The sequence below is a fragment of the Cotesia glomerata genome, linkage group LG6, assembly GCF_020080835.1.
Source record: "Cotesia glomerata isolate CgM1 linkage group LG6, MPM_Cglom_v2.3, whole genome shotgun sequence".
NCBI lineage: Eukaryota > Metazoa > Arthropoda > Insecta > Hymenoptera > Braconidae > Cotesia > Cotesia glomerata.
Window position 1 is genome coordinate 5070176 of NC_058163.1, and position 17636 is coordinate 5087811.

The 17636-nt window shown below is 25.5% G+C and overlaps 1 protein-coding gene across 1 annotated transcript; it reads right to left on the reverse strand.

Annotated features, from left to right (window-relative positions):
* Positions 1–1502: 1502 nt before the first annotated feature.
* Positions 1503–15929, reverse strand: LOC123267653 (protein eiger). Its single transcript, XM_044732392.1, has 4 exons — positions 15309–15929; positions 10544–10990; positions 4813–5166; positions 1503–1770 (listed from the first exon to the last, which is right to left on the reverse strand). The coding sequence occupies exons 1-4, from the start codon at positions 15681–15683 to the stop codon at positions 1558–1560; spliced, it is 1389 nt and encodes a 462-aa protein (XP_044588327.1). The 5' UTR covers positions 15684–15929; the 3' UTR covers positions 1503–1557.
* Positions 15930–17636: the final 1707 nt, after the last annotated feature.

The following is a 17636-nucleotide window of genomic DNA, read 5'->3' on the forward strand; positions in this document are numbered from 1 at the left end:
AATTATTTAGTTAAGTGTGTGTAAATTAAGGATCATCATATAATTATTTATAAAAAAATGTGATGAACAATTTTATAAATATCACAAAGTATATTTATTAAATTATATCATTTTTAATTAAATTTTTTATATTTAATGATTAAAATCATTTAGTGTTAAGAAATTTTTTCTTAATGTGATATAAGTATATTAGTTCCGAACTAAAGTTGCGGTTCATAAAAAAATTTACACAATTCTTTTAAATTTCTATATGTGAAATTTTTTTATTAAAAATTTTTATAATAGTTTAGTTAGAAAAATCCAAAAAAATTGAAAAATGTCTTTTAATTTTAGTAAAAAAATTATTTTATCGTTAAAAATAATCCTGAAGTTTATAAAAAAAAATTGTTTTTTTAATTATTATATTATTGAATTAGAAAACAAAAATTATTTTATAAATACATAATTTATTTATTCATTTAAGCAAATGATGATTAAGTTTTAAAATTTGCTCAGTAGAAATTTTTCATATAATAAATATGTGATTAAAAATTTTTCTTATTATATAACTAAATGATTTCAATAAATAAATATAAAAAAATTTGTAATTATAATATGATATAGTGTAATAAATATTTAGTTATAATTAATTAGTAATATCTTACCTGCCGAACAAAAATGAGATTTCTGTTCGCTTCTGCACAATACTAAGGATGAACAGAACAAAATTGTTTTAATAAACAATAATATTACATAGTTAAAGTATTTTTTAAAAGTATTCTGAATGTTTAATGTATCAAATACATTGTTACCGTTTTGTACACTAGAATTAACAATCTTAAGATTAAATATTATATATTATATATCATAACTATATATTAATGAAGCAGAGATTTTTATACGTCCAATTACTTTTAAAAGGAAAATAAAGTAATTTATCAAATAAAAACAGTTTATTTAATTATTTAGATATAAATAATAAATATTACACACCAAAAAACACATTAAATTCATTTTTTTAAAAACATTAACAGGCCAATGAAAATTTATCCTAGCAGATTTGATAATGAATTTGGAAAAATCTATTCAAAGTAAAAATAAAGAAATTGTAAATTTTTTAAATATTTTGTAGAATATTAAATTTTATGAAGTATCTCTTAGAAAAAATTTTCTTATTCAATTTTATCCAGGAATCTGCTAAGATTTTACAACTTCACAATTTTGCAAGTATTAGTTTTAATTAAATTTTTTTTTGCATTATATTTGTAATATTACATAGTAATAATTATTTAAAATAAAAGCAAGAGCAATTTCGTTAGTTTATATTATCAATATTTTTTTCAATTTTTAAAAAACAATGCTAAAAAAAATTAATTTTATTAACTTTCACTATCGTAAAAAATTAAAAAATATATATACTTTAATATAATTAATTTTTTCAATCTATGACTAATGTTATAAAAGTTTATATTTTTTATAAATTTTAATTATCAAAAGCTACTATTACTAATTGAAATTTATTCTAATATATATACTTTAATTAATAATAATATTTACATAAAAAAAATTTATAAGAATCTATATAATAGGAGTTTCTGAGGTGGTTGGTAATATCGGTTGTTGTTTTATGTCTCCAAGTTTAATAAGGCCAAAGAAGCTCTTATCTTTTTGAAACAATGTATACCGCGACCCTCCGACATCTTTAAGGACGACATGATCACCGGCTTCCAAAAAAGTTACTTGCGCTGAGAAACATGATCGACTTTTGTGTTCAAGACCTGGACTGTAAACCTAAATTAAAAAACATTATTTATTATTTATATGATTAGAAGAATATGAAAAATTTTTTTCTCCAGCTTAATTAAGTATAATTGAATAGATTTTAATTTGAGTTTATAGTTTTAAATAGATTCGGAATTTTAACCTGATAAATGGAAAGTTTTACGTGATATGTGAACTGACAGTGACAGAAATATAAGTTATTTTTTCATGAAAGCATATACTAATTTTACTAAATATGGGTATGTAAAAAGTTATAGATTATTATCTATATAATTACAAGAAAAAGGAAAATTTTTTCTCTGGTATTTTTATGTAATAAATTGGTTTTTTTTTAGTTAAATTTAGTATCATTAAAATGAGTTGGACCTGAATTTGTGTCTTGAAAAGGTTTTGTATGGTTTTCAGCGATAGTTAATTTATTATGATAAGTTTTCGAAGTAATTCCAAATGAATTTAGATTTTTCACAACACTGAGAGAAAAGATTTATTTAAAAAAAAATGGGCATTGTTGTGATAAGAAATTAATTATGTTTAAAATTTTCAACAATTTTATTTTTTAGCTGAAGAAATAAAAATTTTTCTCACAGTAACTTTATTGTTGAAAAAAGTTTTTTTGATTTGGAAAAAAAATAATTTTAGATAGACAACTAGGGAATTTTCATCCATAACTTTTTTTTCCCAACTTTTGAAAACTTTTTTTTCAACAAGAAAGTTACTGTGAAAAAATTTTTTGTCTCTTCAGCTAAAAATTAATATTAAGTTTTTGGAGTAGATTAAAAAACAACGTGACAAAATTACTGTTTACTTTTATTAATAAAAATAATTATTGTGAATAAATAATTATTTTGTCACGTTGTTTTATTAATTTATATAAAAAATGGATTAAGTTATTTGAAATATTAATGTATTGTTTTTGAAGTAGTTGTCAATAGTTTGTTGGTTCCATAACTTTATTTCGTGAAATTTTCTTTTAAATTATTGGTAATTGATCTTTTAAGGTAGTTGTCGTGGTTAATTAAGGCATACCGTCAGAAAATTCTAAATTTTTGCATACATACCCGTGTAAAAAAAAATTGTCCCAAAAATGTCCCAAGCGTGGGACATCCAAACGTGACACAATTTGGGACATTTTTGGGACAATTTTGGGACATCTCAAAAAAAAATTAAAAATTTTAAAATAGTGCGTTTAAGTAATTTTTCGTCGATTTTAGGTATTTTTTTGAAGATTTTCAGAAGACTTCACAATTTCATGACAATTTTACTACAATTTTAAACGGTTTTTAAATGATTTTGAAGAAGATAATTTATTTTTGCACAGCTGTAGATTTGTCTAGAAATTAATGGATGAAACATTTATTGAACATTTTTGGGACAATTTTAGGACATTTTCGGAACATTTTTTAAATATTTTTAGGACAATTTTGAACGTTTTTCAAATAATTAAAAAAAAAAACAATTTATTTTTGCACGGTTGTAGATTTGTCCTAAAATTAATAGATGAAAAATTTTAGGACATTTTTGGAACAACTTGAGGACATTTTTGGGACAACTTTAGGACATTTTTGGGACAACTTTAGGACATTTTTGGGACAACTTTAGGACATTTTTGGGACAATTCTGTAATGTTTCTACAACAAACTTTGAACATTTTTAGAACTATTTCACGACACTTTTGACCGATTTCAAGAAAGATAATTTATTTTTGCACGCTTGTAGATTTGTACTAAAATTAATAGATGAAAAATTTTAGGACATTTTTGGGACAATTTTAGGACAACTTTAGGACAATTTTAGGAAATTTTCGGAACATTTTTTTAATACTTTTTAAATATTTTTTAAAATATTTTTTCAATAGTGTCGTGAAATAGTTCTAAAAATGTTCAAAGTTTGTTGTAGAAACATTACAGAATTGTCCCAAAAATGTCCTAAAATTGTCCCAAAAATGTTCAATAAATGTTTCATCCATTAATTTCTAGACAAATCTACAGCTGTGCAAAAATAAATTATCTTCTTCAAAATCATTTAAAAACCGTTTAAAATTGTAGTAAAATTGTCATGAAACTGTGAAGTCTTCTGAAAATCTTCAAAAAAATAACTAAAATCGACGAAAAATTACTTAAACGCACTATTTTAAAATTTTTAATTTTTTTTTGAGATGTCCCAAAATTGTCCCAAATTGTGTCACGTTTGGATGTCCCACGCTTGGGACATTTTTGGGACAATTTTTTTTACACGGGTATTAAGGACATGATAAAATTACCCTAAAAATTTGAAGTCGATTGACCACCTTTAACCCGAGATGAATTCAATTAAAAATTGGATATTTAACATTGATTGCATACGCTCTCTGCAGTTCTGTACCAGTTTCTTAGTTATAAAAAAAAAACTGTCAGAAACTTTCAAAAAACTGATCGTCTTTTAATGTATTTGTTGTGAGTTTAAAAACAAATTAAAAAAAATTTTTGATCGTCTAATCTATACTAATATTACAAAGAGGAAAGATTTGATTGTTTGTATGTTTGTTTGTTTGTTTGCATTGAATAGGCTCCGAAACTTCTGAATCGATTTGAAAAATTCTCTCACTGTTGGAAAGCTACACTATCCCCGGGTGACATAGGCTATCTTATGTAATAAATAATTCAAAAATTTTTGTTAAATACCCGTGCTAAGCCGAGGCGAACTGCTAGTTATTCATAAAAAACAGATTAAAGTTCAACAATTTATGAAAAAGTATATATCTACGGAGTCGGACAGAAACAATTGTATGGGTTGCGTCTCCACGGGTACAGTCTTGCGTAAAATAATCTCTAATTTTTTGACTCTATTATACCATGACAACCACCTTAATAGCAATATTATTGTTTAAATTTATTTCAAAAGTACATTAACTATGTATATTTTGATTGAAATTATTAAAAAATCATTAGGCCTAAGTTTTTTTATTAATAATTTTTAATTTTCGACAGCCACACAGTAACTGGAAGTTGCTAGTCTTTATTATAGAAAATTATAATTTTATTCTATAGAATAAATATTTAAAAAAATGCGTACCATGCACTGCAAAATCGGGCGACCATTAACGAGAAAGTGGAATCCGTTTTCATCATGCTCATCAAGGTAATGAATTTGTGCGTAGACTAGGTACAATCCAGATTCATGAATGGTCAACTTTCCATCATCAGTAAGGACAAAGTAACGATCCATACCGAAATCATCCATCCAATCGCTGGATCTCCAGGCTTTGAAAACTCCTTCAGCATGTTTGGCTTTTCCATTACCAGCGTGCTCGTCTTCTGATCGAAACAGACTACTGTCTGCGCCGTAATGCGCGGCCAATATTTGACGTGACATTCGAAGATTTCTTTTCGTAATTTTCTTCCCTAGTTTGGTTAATTCTTCAGGCGCCTTTAATAAAAAAATTAAATTAAATTTCATTAATAAATTCGATATGGTTATTTTTGTCAATTTTTGTAATAAAAATCATTTTATTTTTAAGTGGGCGCTAATTAAATCCATTAACGTTCATTGGGATTATTTTTTTTTTAAGTTAATTTAAATTTATTTATGGCTAAAAAAAATGAATTTTTAGGAAGCAAAAGTAATTGATGTCACATGTTGGAAGAAGAAGTTATTGATTTTAATCCGATTTTTGTTTATTTAGTTTGCAACTTAACAGATGTCGGCATTTCAAAGTTAAAGGAATCGTTTCGTATTCTGAGCAAATAGATCGTTTCTGTCCGTGTGGATATGGGTGCTCATTTGTATAAACAAATTTTTATCTGCGGTATCTTTAGACACCGATTCGGACGCTTTTTGCGATGAGCAATCAAATAAACTTAGGTACGCTTGATTAGATTTGGTAGTTAATCAGTCAATAATTTTAAAGATATCCAAAAAATTAAACTGTTGTTAATTTCTAATAGATAAATTTATTCTGTAGTAAATTCCTGGATTTTTTTTATGTAATGATTTTTTAATGAAAGGATTTGTTTTTTTAATTCAAAGAAGTAGAAGCTTAATACAATTATTAGTATTTATTTATATTAATTTATTTCATATATTTTATTTGTCTAAAAGCTTGTCTACCGATTCATGTAAAAAATTATTTGTTGGAACGCTCTTTGTTCAAAATTTTTATTTAAAAAGAAATTTTGAAAAAGAGAAATTTTTTGGTGTTAAATTTCATAGAAATTTTTAGTTTAAAAAAAACCGTAAAATTTTAAAAATAGTTAAATTAATCAAATCATATTAATTTACTGATTCAAAAGTTATTTTGTTGAAAAAGGAAAATTAAAAATGAATATATAGTCGAGTCGCGTATGAGCCCTCTTCGTGCGGCTGCTCAATTTTAAAACACAGCAACTGCAAAATTTTTATACCTGATTTTTTTTAGTATTGCTGCATTTCTTATAACTTATAGACCTTAATTTCAAGTAGTTTCTTCTTCATCGGTTTTCTCGGAAAACGATAAAACATCAATTAGCTCATCAAATATTACACTTAAATGATGTTAAAAAAATGTCTTGGTAGCCGCGTTTCCAGCTCTTCTGACATAATTTAAGTGTAATATTTGATAAGCTGATTGATGTTTTATCGTTTTCCGAAAAAACCTACCAAGAAGATGTCTTGGTAGCCAAGTTCCCAGCTCTTCTGACATCTTTTTTCCTTTACGCACACCGAAAACCCTAATTTTATAATTTATCAACTCCCTAATTATTTATAATTAAATTTAAATCATTTATCCATTTTTAGAAATCTCCATTTTTACTAATTTACATTTTTATGAATGTCCATTTTTACTAATTTCCATTTAAGTAAGTATTTTTTTATCGAAGTTCATTTATTTAAATGTTTATTTTTACAGAGTTCATTTTTATTGATGGGCATTTATACAAATGTCCATTTATTCACTTTTCCTAAAATTTAAATATCAATTTTTTCAATTGTTCATAAAATCATATGTTCATTAAATGACTATTCCATTTATTCGATTGTACATTTGTATTTTTAACCATTTTTACTGATGTCTTTTTATATTATTATCCATTTTCATAAATGTCTATTTAAGAAAATGTCCATTAATCCATTTGTTCATTTGAACTCTTTACCAAATACTTTTATTTCCATTTGGAGATATTTTCAAAAATAGGGATTTGATTTTTTTAAGTCGGCCATAAGTGCAGTTGTACATTTATAATTATTTCCTTTTTTATTAATGTCCATTTATATTAATGTCTAATTTTACTTAAGTACTTTTATTATTATTTCCAAAAAATCAAATGTCCATTTTTAGAAATTTCCATATCCATTTATTCAAATGTCCAAAAATACACATTTCCAATAATACAAAAGTAACACGAACAGGGATAAATTAATGTCGCACATAGTAAGTGTTTACATTTTATTGATCATCTTTAATATATTCTTTCGACTAAAGTTTAAGTAAATATTATATTTTCTTTGTTTTAGAACATAACGCGTGGAAATTGAAGAAAAGATCAATTACTTCAAGAATCTTGCTATCTTCTTCTATCGATAACACTCATCTTGAACACTCTCAAAGCACTCAATTTTCAAATGTACTAAAACTGGAAAATCAATTCAAAAATATAAGCGAATAAGATTCGACAGGATCAATAACACGAAAACCCTAAAGTTCTAGTAAAATTGACGACGAATTGAGCTTAATGAGAAGAGCTTCTTATTTATCAATACCAACATTAACAACAAGGTCCGTATCCCGACCACCTACTAAACTCTGATAAAAAAAAGTATTGAGACAAAGAAAGAAGTATTGAAAAGTATTAGTTTTCTAATCAATCTAATACTTTTCAATACTTTTTTCTTTGTCTCAATACTTTTTTTTATTCAGGGAATCGTCACTTCTTTTATATGATGAATTATTAATGGAAATGCTACGTAAAAAAATGACTAAGAAATCTAATTTAATATAATATAATAAAAATAAAAGGTTGGCAATAGCCTAATCGGCTCGGTACCTGCATTTCGAAAGAGTGGGACCAGGGTTCGATTCCGGCGCGCACCAATATTTTTCAATGATTATAAACTAAGAATATGTGCGTTTCATTGCCAGCCTCTGTACCGGTCGGGTTTTCTGTGTTTTTCCCATATAGTTATGGAGGTAAAATGTCATTATAGAAGTACCTCCATACTATTTAAGACCGTAATGCAAATGCAGGTACTGATTATAACGCGTAAGTCGGCCACAGTCGCAGCACATGTGTGTCGGGCATGAAAGAAAAAATCCCGACATGCAGAGGGGTGGGGACGAAAAAGTGGTTGAGAGTTATAATGACGGGGTTGAGAGATTATATTGCGGAGAAAAAAGTGGAGAGACAATAATTCCCCACCCTCCCTTGTAAAACACTCTACAGTGATACAAGTAAAACCATCCTCAATTATTATAATAAAAATAAACATTTGGTGCAGCCTACCTTGAGTAGTTTATTTTTTGGCCAGTACAGGACTAATATCTAAGCCACGCCCATTCTACGTTTCCCAATATTTTTATCTATTTCACGCTTTGTATATAGGGCATTCTATGCGAAATGGGAAAATGACTAAAATTTCTCTAATTCATTCTAACTTAATCCTAATTTATTATTATAGTTTTAAGAACAAATTTTTTTATGTTCGTCATTAATTAATACCTAAGTTTATCAAGATCGTGATGTCAGCATGCTAAATCCTTTATTTGTGTTTTTTAATTAGTTTTTTTTAATTATCCTAAATAATTTATAGTTAAATATATAAACAATAATGTTTCTAAGGTTGAAATAATATGAAAGTCTTTTTAATCGACAACTTCATGTACAAATTTTGTACTTGTCCCACCAGTCACAAATGTCTGTCCCACCAGTTACAATAAAAAAAAATTTTTTAATTGTTTCTACGTAGGTAATCAGTCTAATTCTTTATAATATTGAATGTTTATAGGATAAATTTTGTATTGAGAGGGAAGTATTTTTTAAAAGTTTAGTGGTCGAACTAAAATTCGACTTTAAGTATATCGCGGTAAGAGAGAAGGATTTTTTGATGTTCCACCAGTCACACTCAGTCAAATGATAATTACGAGAAACTTAAAAAGTAATCGAGGTTTTTGACAAAGGAATGTTGTTAATTAGTTATTCTTATATATTATAAGATAAATTTTACCATAGTATAAGTTTTAGTCAAATAATTATAGCTTGTAATTGATGGAATTCTAGAGTCAAATGTCCCACCAGTCATCCCTAGTAGCAATGGAATTGGGCAAGATTCTTTGGCAAGATACTTGGAGAAGCACTTTGTAAAGAATTGGACAATTCTCGACCAAGACACTTGATCAAGATTCTTTATCCAGACTGGGGACAGTCTGTGTCCAGAATTTGACCAGATTCTTGGCCCAGAGTCCTAACATAGAATTGCGCGCACCTATTTCCCTCCTTTCCACTTGAATGTGAAAAGTATAGTATTGTAGTGGTTTTCATTTATAGTTTAGTCAACAAGTTTAAAAAATTAATTTAGCTCGCTACGATATGTAAAAAGTTGAATTATCGCAAGAAATAGTTAAATATTTTTTAATAGAATGAGAACTTCTACTCTATAGGATAGTCCCAAACTTTAGCAATAGATGGTCCCAGATTGCTGGTCAAATTCGTGACAAATTCTGAATACAGTCTGGCTCAAGTCTTGGCCAATAATCTTGGTCAAGAATCTGGACCAATTCTTGTACAATTCTTGATCTAAAATCTTTTTGAAGTATCTTGATCCATGCTGGCACAATGCTTTTACCAAATTGCTACTAGTGCACTATGGAATGTCCCATATTTTATTTTTTCACGATACATACCCTCACGGTTTTGGAAATTCCGTAAAGATTCGGTATTTATACGATATAAATGCTGTATTTTTACCGTAATACTTCAGTTATTTTAGCCAGTTTTTTTGTCGAATTATTATGAAAAAATTACGAAATAAATTCAGAATATTTATGGCAATACAATAGAAAAGTTACGGTATATTTACAGCATTTAAACCGTAAATATACCGCATATTTACTGTATATCTGCGGCATTATTGCAGCAAAAAACCGGAAAAGAAGATCCCTACTTTCTATTATCGGCAAAATACCAAAAATATGCTGCTTTACTACTATTTTTCAATAGCTTGAAATTTTTTTTTATAATATTATAAATTATCGTGAATTATTTTTAAGAGGTTGATAAACTAATTTCTCGATTGTTATTATTATAAATAATTTTTTTTAGTCTAGACCGGGATTCGAACTCAGATCATTTAGTAACGCGCCGAATGCTCTACCAGTTGAGCTATCAGAGACACTATCCATATCTAATTACTCAGTCACCTAATAAGACTCACCGAGTAATAAACACAGCCGTCCATCTTACGGTAGAAAGCATTATATCTTTAATTATATCAGTATAAACGCGGCAAAATTATAGTATATCTTTGGTATTTTTACCGTAGAAATACGATTTTATTACTTTAAAATTATAGTTATATTATAGTTAATACATAGATTTTTTACGGTAAAAGTTCTAGAGTTTTACAGTAATTTTATAGTATTATTTCTGAACTTTGCAGCAAAAGTACGGTAGAAATGCTGCATAACTATAGTAAAAAAACTGGCCAAAATGACCACAGAAATACCGTATTATTTCAGAATTATAACGGTAAATTTACAGTAAACGCATTAATACCGAAAATTTACGGTATTTCAAAAACCGCGAGGGTAGGTACGTGATTAATAAATACTCACTTTACGATATTGACGCCGATTCCCTTGATGTTTACGTTTGTAATAATTCTTTACAACTAAATAATCCCTAGACAAAATTTGATCAGTCAAATTTTTCCGATGCTTGTAATCTGTTTTATTTTTGACAATCCGTGGAAAAGGTGATTGGAAAATTGGTACATTATCCTTAGTATACGCAACAGGTGATTCGTCGCTAATGAATCGTCTTCGTCGCTGATGAGATTTCGATTCATCATCTTCATCTGTTTTATTATTACTTAAATCATCATCATACATTTTCTTCCAATCTTTGCTTTTAATTTCTTCCAATTTGTTGAGCGCATCAAGCGCGCGTTCAAATTTTTCATCATTATCGGTCGCATTCGATGATGCTGGAACTTTAGAATCATAATCCGCGTAATCCTCCGATTCCTGTTCTGAATCGTCCATGTCTTCATCATCGTACAACTGAAAACAGGAGATTCAATTTCACGTTAATAATTATAATTATTAATTCGTAGAATCTAATCAAAAATTACAGAATTACACGGCTAATTAAATTGTCGGGGTAAATATCAAGGCCATTTACAATTGTGTATTCACTAGTACACATGTCTGGTTTCGCGATCAATGCATGCCGGCATCGCCTACGTCGATTAGGTACAATTAAATATTTTAACTATTTTATTAATCGTTTTATATATATATTAAACAATCGGAGTTTCCGAGAATTTATTAAATTTAATGACTGCCGTTTAATAAAAATTGTTTGTAATTGTCCAAGTATTTTTAATAAAATTTAAAAAAATTATTGTTATTAATAACCAGCATTCTTTGGTACATTAAAACTCTCAACTAATTGTTGAATTTATTTATTTTTAAACCATTTAGAAATTAACTATATTTAACCTCTACTAGACCAATTATAATTGAATTGTCAAGATTTAACTGGTAATAAATCATCAGATGTTTTATCTTTGTCGTATTAAAAGCATTATTTTTTTCTTCGGCTGTTGCATTGTATACTTTAATTGAGTAATTTATGAACTCTTAAATTCTTTCTTAATAAAAATTAAAATAGTTTTTATGAAATTATTTATTTATGGAAAAATTAACGATTTAAATGACAAAATTATGAAACAAGAAAATAATTTTGATAAATTTTATTGTTTTAAAATAATCCATTTTATGTTGTTTAAGTAAATTGTTTTTTATTCAAAATTTTTTTACTTATTTAAAAAAATATTGAATTTTTCTCAGTTATTTTTTTAGTTTAAGATTTTTTTCTCTTGTTGTTTTAAAACCAAGAAAAAAATAGCTCTGTGTGGAAATTATTGTATGGAATAAATTTATCTGAAGTTAAATTTGATTTGAAGGTTTTGAAATAATAATTTTTGTAGTTTTTTATAATAAAAAAATTTTTTTAGACTACAAATATATGTTTTGGTTTTTAAGTTTTATAAAAATGAGTCGAATAATTCATCCTGTACGTTGTTTGCTCGATTTCATGGTCAAAAATTGCATGAACTTTAATTCTAAATACTTCCGCGATTTTTAAAAATAAAATTCCTTATAGGTTTAAAATTTGTTATTAAAAAAATTATTGTTTTTACAATCAAGCAATTCATTATAGTTTCAATTTTAATCTATTAAATTAAAGAAATTTTTTTGTAAATTCAATATTTTGATTATGACAAACCATGATTAAATTTTTAATATTAATCAAATGAAAATGAATATAACAAAATATAATGTAAAGATCATAAATTATAAATTTTCCATTGATTTTTAGTTTTAACAATTTATTCCCCAGTGACTGAAAAACTTCAATACTAAAAACTTCAATACACACACAAGAAACTTTACTTTCGACAAACAAAAAAAAATTTTCCAGTTATTTCTTATCTATGGAAAACAATTTACTCCCTTAAGGTTTTATTTATTATTGTACATGGATATGACAAATTTATTTTTTATGTACTTTTAAAATGAAAATGCCTGACTCTAAAATCTATTGTAATTATATCATTACTTTTTTAAAACTTAAATATTTACATGTAGATCTTATTTACTATTTAAACATCAATTATTAAACATTAAAAATCTGGATGTTGTCAGTAATTAATGTATAAATTATGCAGCAACTGTTAGAAATTACAGAAGCCAATAAAGTAGTGACTATTGAACATAATATTGTGTATTGGTATTCATAGAGTTCAGTCATAATTTATTTGAACTATCGATTAAAAGTAGCGAAACATGTGGTACAGATAATTTATTTATATAGTTGTAACTTGTAATTGATATTAAAATTTCTATTTCTTCGGTTACTGAATTTAATGATTGTAATTTTAAAATACGTCCAAATTTTTGAAAAAAATGACTTTTTTTAGTTTAAAATAAGGCAAAAAGATAAAACTATGTAAAATCAATAAAACTAGATATTGTAAAAGTCCATACTTGTTGCTATAAAATATTTTAATCTTTTGCCAACTGAATATAAAGAATTAGCGGAAATTAATAAGAAGAAGGTTAAAATGAAAAAATGGTTAACAAATACACAGAATCAACTAAGTTTCTAAAATAACACAATCTTAGTTACTAAATACAAAATAAAATAATGCTAAAAATATTAAAAACCAAATATGAAATATGTCAAAATTTAATTGTAATTTTTCCTTGAAAGCTTCATGAGAGAGTAACTCAGTTATTAATTAATATTATTGTTTACCACTATGTATTAGGCCTATCTCTTTTTCCCTACCCAGTAAAAAATATTGTGTATTTTAAATTTGTGTTAAATACGGCCTGTGTTAAAAATTTTTTGTGTTAAAATAACACAAAATTAGTGTTAAAATAACATAAAGTGTATTAAATTTTATCAAAAATTTTGTGTCGACCGTATTTAACACAGAAATTGTGTTGATTTTACACAAAATTTTTTACTGTGCACCCTATGTACAGACTATTTGTCTTTATAAGGATTATATTGAAGGTTTTCTAACGCAACCTCGTATCTCAAAAATGACAATTTTAGAGATGAGGTAAAAAACAGCTTTTAAAAAATTAATATTCATCTAAAAACAATATTTATCAATTGTATTTTTTAAAAATACTATTGTATTTATTATTAATCTGGTTTATATTTTTATAATTATAATTAATTATTAATTTTTCAGTTGAACTCTTTCATCTTCAAAAATTGAGACACGTGGTTGCGGTAGAAAACCCTCAATATGTAGTTATATGTACAACTATATATGTATTTTTGTGAAATAAATAAATAAAAAATCCTGAACAAAATTGTGATTCCTATTTTTGATAAATTTTACAAAATATCTTCAAATATTTACAATTTTTATGCATAAAAAGAAACAAGTTTAAGAATAGTATATTACACATCTAGGGCAGTAAAATAAGAAATGTCTCAGATCACATGTAATTGTTGTCCGAGGCGAAGCCGAGGTCAATAAACATGTGATCTGAGGCTTTCTTTATTTACCGCCCGTGGTGTGTATACTATTTTTCTCCTCGACGGAGGCGGAAAGCGGCATTTTCGTTTAGCGCAGCGGGACGAAAGTTGACGCTTTCCGCCCGGAGGTGAGAAAATATATTTTTTAAATTAAAATATACTTTATTTATGTCAACATTTTTATTGAAAAATAAATAGTATATTACACCTAGGGAAGTAAAGTAAGAAATGTCTCAGATCACATGTAATTGTTGTCCGAGGCGAAGCCGAGGTCAACAAGCATGTGATCTGAGGCTTTCTTATTTACTTCCCGTGGAGTGTATACTATTTTTTTGTCCGACGAAGGCGGAAAGCGGCAACTTTGTTTAGCGCAGGGGGAAAAAAGTTGCCACTTTCCGCCCGGGGGGAAAAAAAAAAAATATATATATATATATATATATATATATATATATATATATATATATATATATATATATATATATATATAATACACTTAGTTACGAATATAAAAATTTTTGTTCAAGTTCAGCTCTAGAAACTTTGAGTTTTTTTTGTAAAATTTTAATTGATATTTTTTAGTTAACAATCACAGAAAATAAAATTAAAAGTTTTCTTTTTCAATGTAATTAAATTATTCAAATAATATTAAACTATTTGTATTAGATTTAAAAGTATTCATCTTGATGATCTGATTTTTGTTTTGAATCATAGGTCATAGGTCAACTTTAATAACATGCCGAGGATTTTCTATCGCAACCCTAGTATATATATCTCAAAAATATAATAATAAAGTTAGCCGACAGTTTTAATTTTTTGATTTTGCTTAATTTATTAAATCAGAACTAAAAAATATTTTTTTTTAATTGCACTTACAGTTCTTCAAATTTTTTTATTTTTTTGTAATAATTTTTTCAATAAAAAAAAAAAGTTCTTAATATTTTTAAATCTTATTTTTATCTTAAAAATAATAATTTTTCAAGCGACGTAAAAAAAGTTCTATTAAAATTTAATAGTTGTTAAATAACAATTATTTATGACTTTAAAGTTGGCAGTCACTTGATTATTTTTTAGTTTTTTTTAACAAATAAATTTGTTCCGAAAATTTAGTTTTAAAAAATTGCATTTTTTATCTTTACAATTTCTACATGTCAATTTTTATTTTTTTGCCATAATTTATTTATTAAAAAAATTCTTAAAATTATCAAATATCTGCTAAATTAATTTTCATCAATTATTTTTTTTTGTGATAGTAAATTTATCTAATGTACCCCAGCAAAGAATTGAAATCATAACATGATATTGATTCAATTTTACCTGTTCTTCAAAGGCCATAATTTTGTCCAAAAAATTTTCTTCATAAAATTGCCGTCTCAATAAATCAAGGTCCCGCCTAAGATTTTCAATTTCCCGTTTATTATCAATCACTCTCGGTAAATTAAAAGTTTCAAAACAAATACAAAGAACAATAAAAAAAATCGTAAGCACATTAAGAAGAGTACATTTGTTCATACGCACACACGATAAATGTTTATTAAACCCTTGTTCAATATCCGAAACACTCAAATTTTCTCGTGAATTCAAAAAAGATTTTCTTTCTTCCCGAGTGATAGATTTTTTTCTATTTTCATTGCTGTCACAAGACTTAATCGGCTTTTCATTTAACTCCATATTTTTACATGTTGATGTCATCTTAATTGGGTAATTTAAAAATTTTCACAAACTTTATTTACAATTAGAAAAATTTATCATCTTCACTGAATTTAACAGTATTTATTTAAATTTTAGCACTTGAAATAACATTTTACATATTTAATATATTAATAAAGAGTGCGTTTAAAATTCTTTCGGTCAACTGGAGCTGATTGAATTTGTTATATTAGTCTCAATATTTAACGACTGTTGACTGTCTGAGATGAGAATGATGACTATGATAACTATAATACACAATGACTCTTCGGTCTTTTTCTCCCCATCATTTACTACACTAGCGCCACAATATTTTATTTTAATCTTCTTTTTGTTTATAATCTTCTTTGCTTATCTCTTCCATTAATCTTTTCATTAGCTGCTACATGCGCCAATAGATTAATAAAAATATATTTACCACACGAACATTCCCAAATTTACAATTAATAAATCTTAACTTCCCAAATAAAAACGTCTAAATATTTATAAATTTAAATTCAAATATTGTAAACAACAAAAGTATTCGAGAAAGATAAACATTAGATTAATGCAAAATACGAAGAAGAAGCGATAATAAATTTTTTCTTACTATTATATTATATGAAAGAAGTAGACAAAGACAGTGATAGCATAGCGTGAATGATAAGAAATTTCGTTGAGACAATGACGTAATATTATATTCTGTGATAATGATTAAATACTCGCAACTTCCTAGTAGAGGATTATACTTCGCCCACATTTTAGTACAACAATCTGAATCGTTATTTTAAATTCCTATTCTGTCAGATGTTTGTGTTATTTTTCGCGCAAATAACTTTAGTGTGATGTCAGTTTTTTCATTTAAACATACTTGAGTTTAGTTTTTTATCTGCTACTTAAAAATAAATATGCTAGTTTTAGTTTTTTTTTCTTTCATTAATGAAGTTCTAAATATAATAAATTTAATTTATTCATTGTACCTTTATAGTTTGGTGAATATTGTTTGTAATTAATATATTAATTATTATAGTAATAAATTATGTTTTGATGTGAATTGCAGCAGAAAAATAAAAAAAATTTTTAATTAGTTTTATTGAAATTTTTAATAAAAATACACTTGGAAAATTTTTTTTTTATTTTCAGACTTTATTACTCATTAATATCATAATAAATAAATTATTTCCTTTAGAAAAAATATTATTAAGAAAATTATTCGAATAAAATTAAATTTAAAAAAAAAATTGAATAATTCTGATAATTTGTAATAATTTTTTTCAACCAATAAATTACAAAAAAATTTACTTTTGGGATTTTTAAAATTGCATATTATTTTTTTTTGTTATAAAAAAAAATATTAAAACCTGTCAAATTTTTTTTATTTAATTTTTCAAATTTTTAAATTATTTTTTTTCAATGCGCAACATAAAAAAAACCTAAAAAACAAATTTAAAAAACTATTGCCTTTAATTTTTTTATCAAAAATTAAAATTAAAATTTTTATAACAATAAAATTAGTCATCTAAAAATTTATAGAATGTTTTTTATTGAAAAAATTGACAAAAAAATTTTTTTTTTAATTTCATTTGTAAAAAATTTGAAAAACTAAGTGCAATTAAAAAAATATATTTTTTAATTTCTATTTAATAAATTGAGCAAAAATAAAAAATATTAGCTAAATTTATTATTATAAATTTTTGACAATAAAGTTAGCCGACATCTAAAAATTTTTCGAATTTTTTTTATTGAAAAAATTATTTTTTTTTTCGATGCGCAACATAAAAAAAGCCTAAAAATTTTAAAAAACTAATGCCTTGAATTTTTTTTATCGAAAATTAAAATTAAAATTTTTATGACAGTAAAATTAGTCATCTAAAAATTTTTAGAATTTTTTTTATTGAAAAAATTATTACAAAAAAATTTTTTTTTAAAATTCATTTTTAAAAAATTTGAAAAACTGTAAGTGCAATTAAAAAAAAT

Excerpts from the sequence above, each read along its gene's own strand:
- LOC123267653 (XM_044732392.1), bottom strand. The coding sequence starts at position 15,683 with ATGACATCAACATGTAAAAATATGGAGTTAAATGAAAAGCCGATTAAG. Across the intron at positions 10,991-15,308 it reads TTATGGCCTTTGAAGAACAG|TTGTACGATGATGAAGACAT; the intron begins GTAAAATTGAAT and ends TCCTGTTTTCAG. Across the intron at positions 5,167-10,543 it reads ATCGGCGTCAATATCGTAAA|GCGCCTGAAGAATTAACCAA; the intron begins GTGAGTATTTAT and ends TTTTTATTAAAG.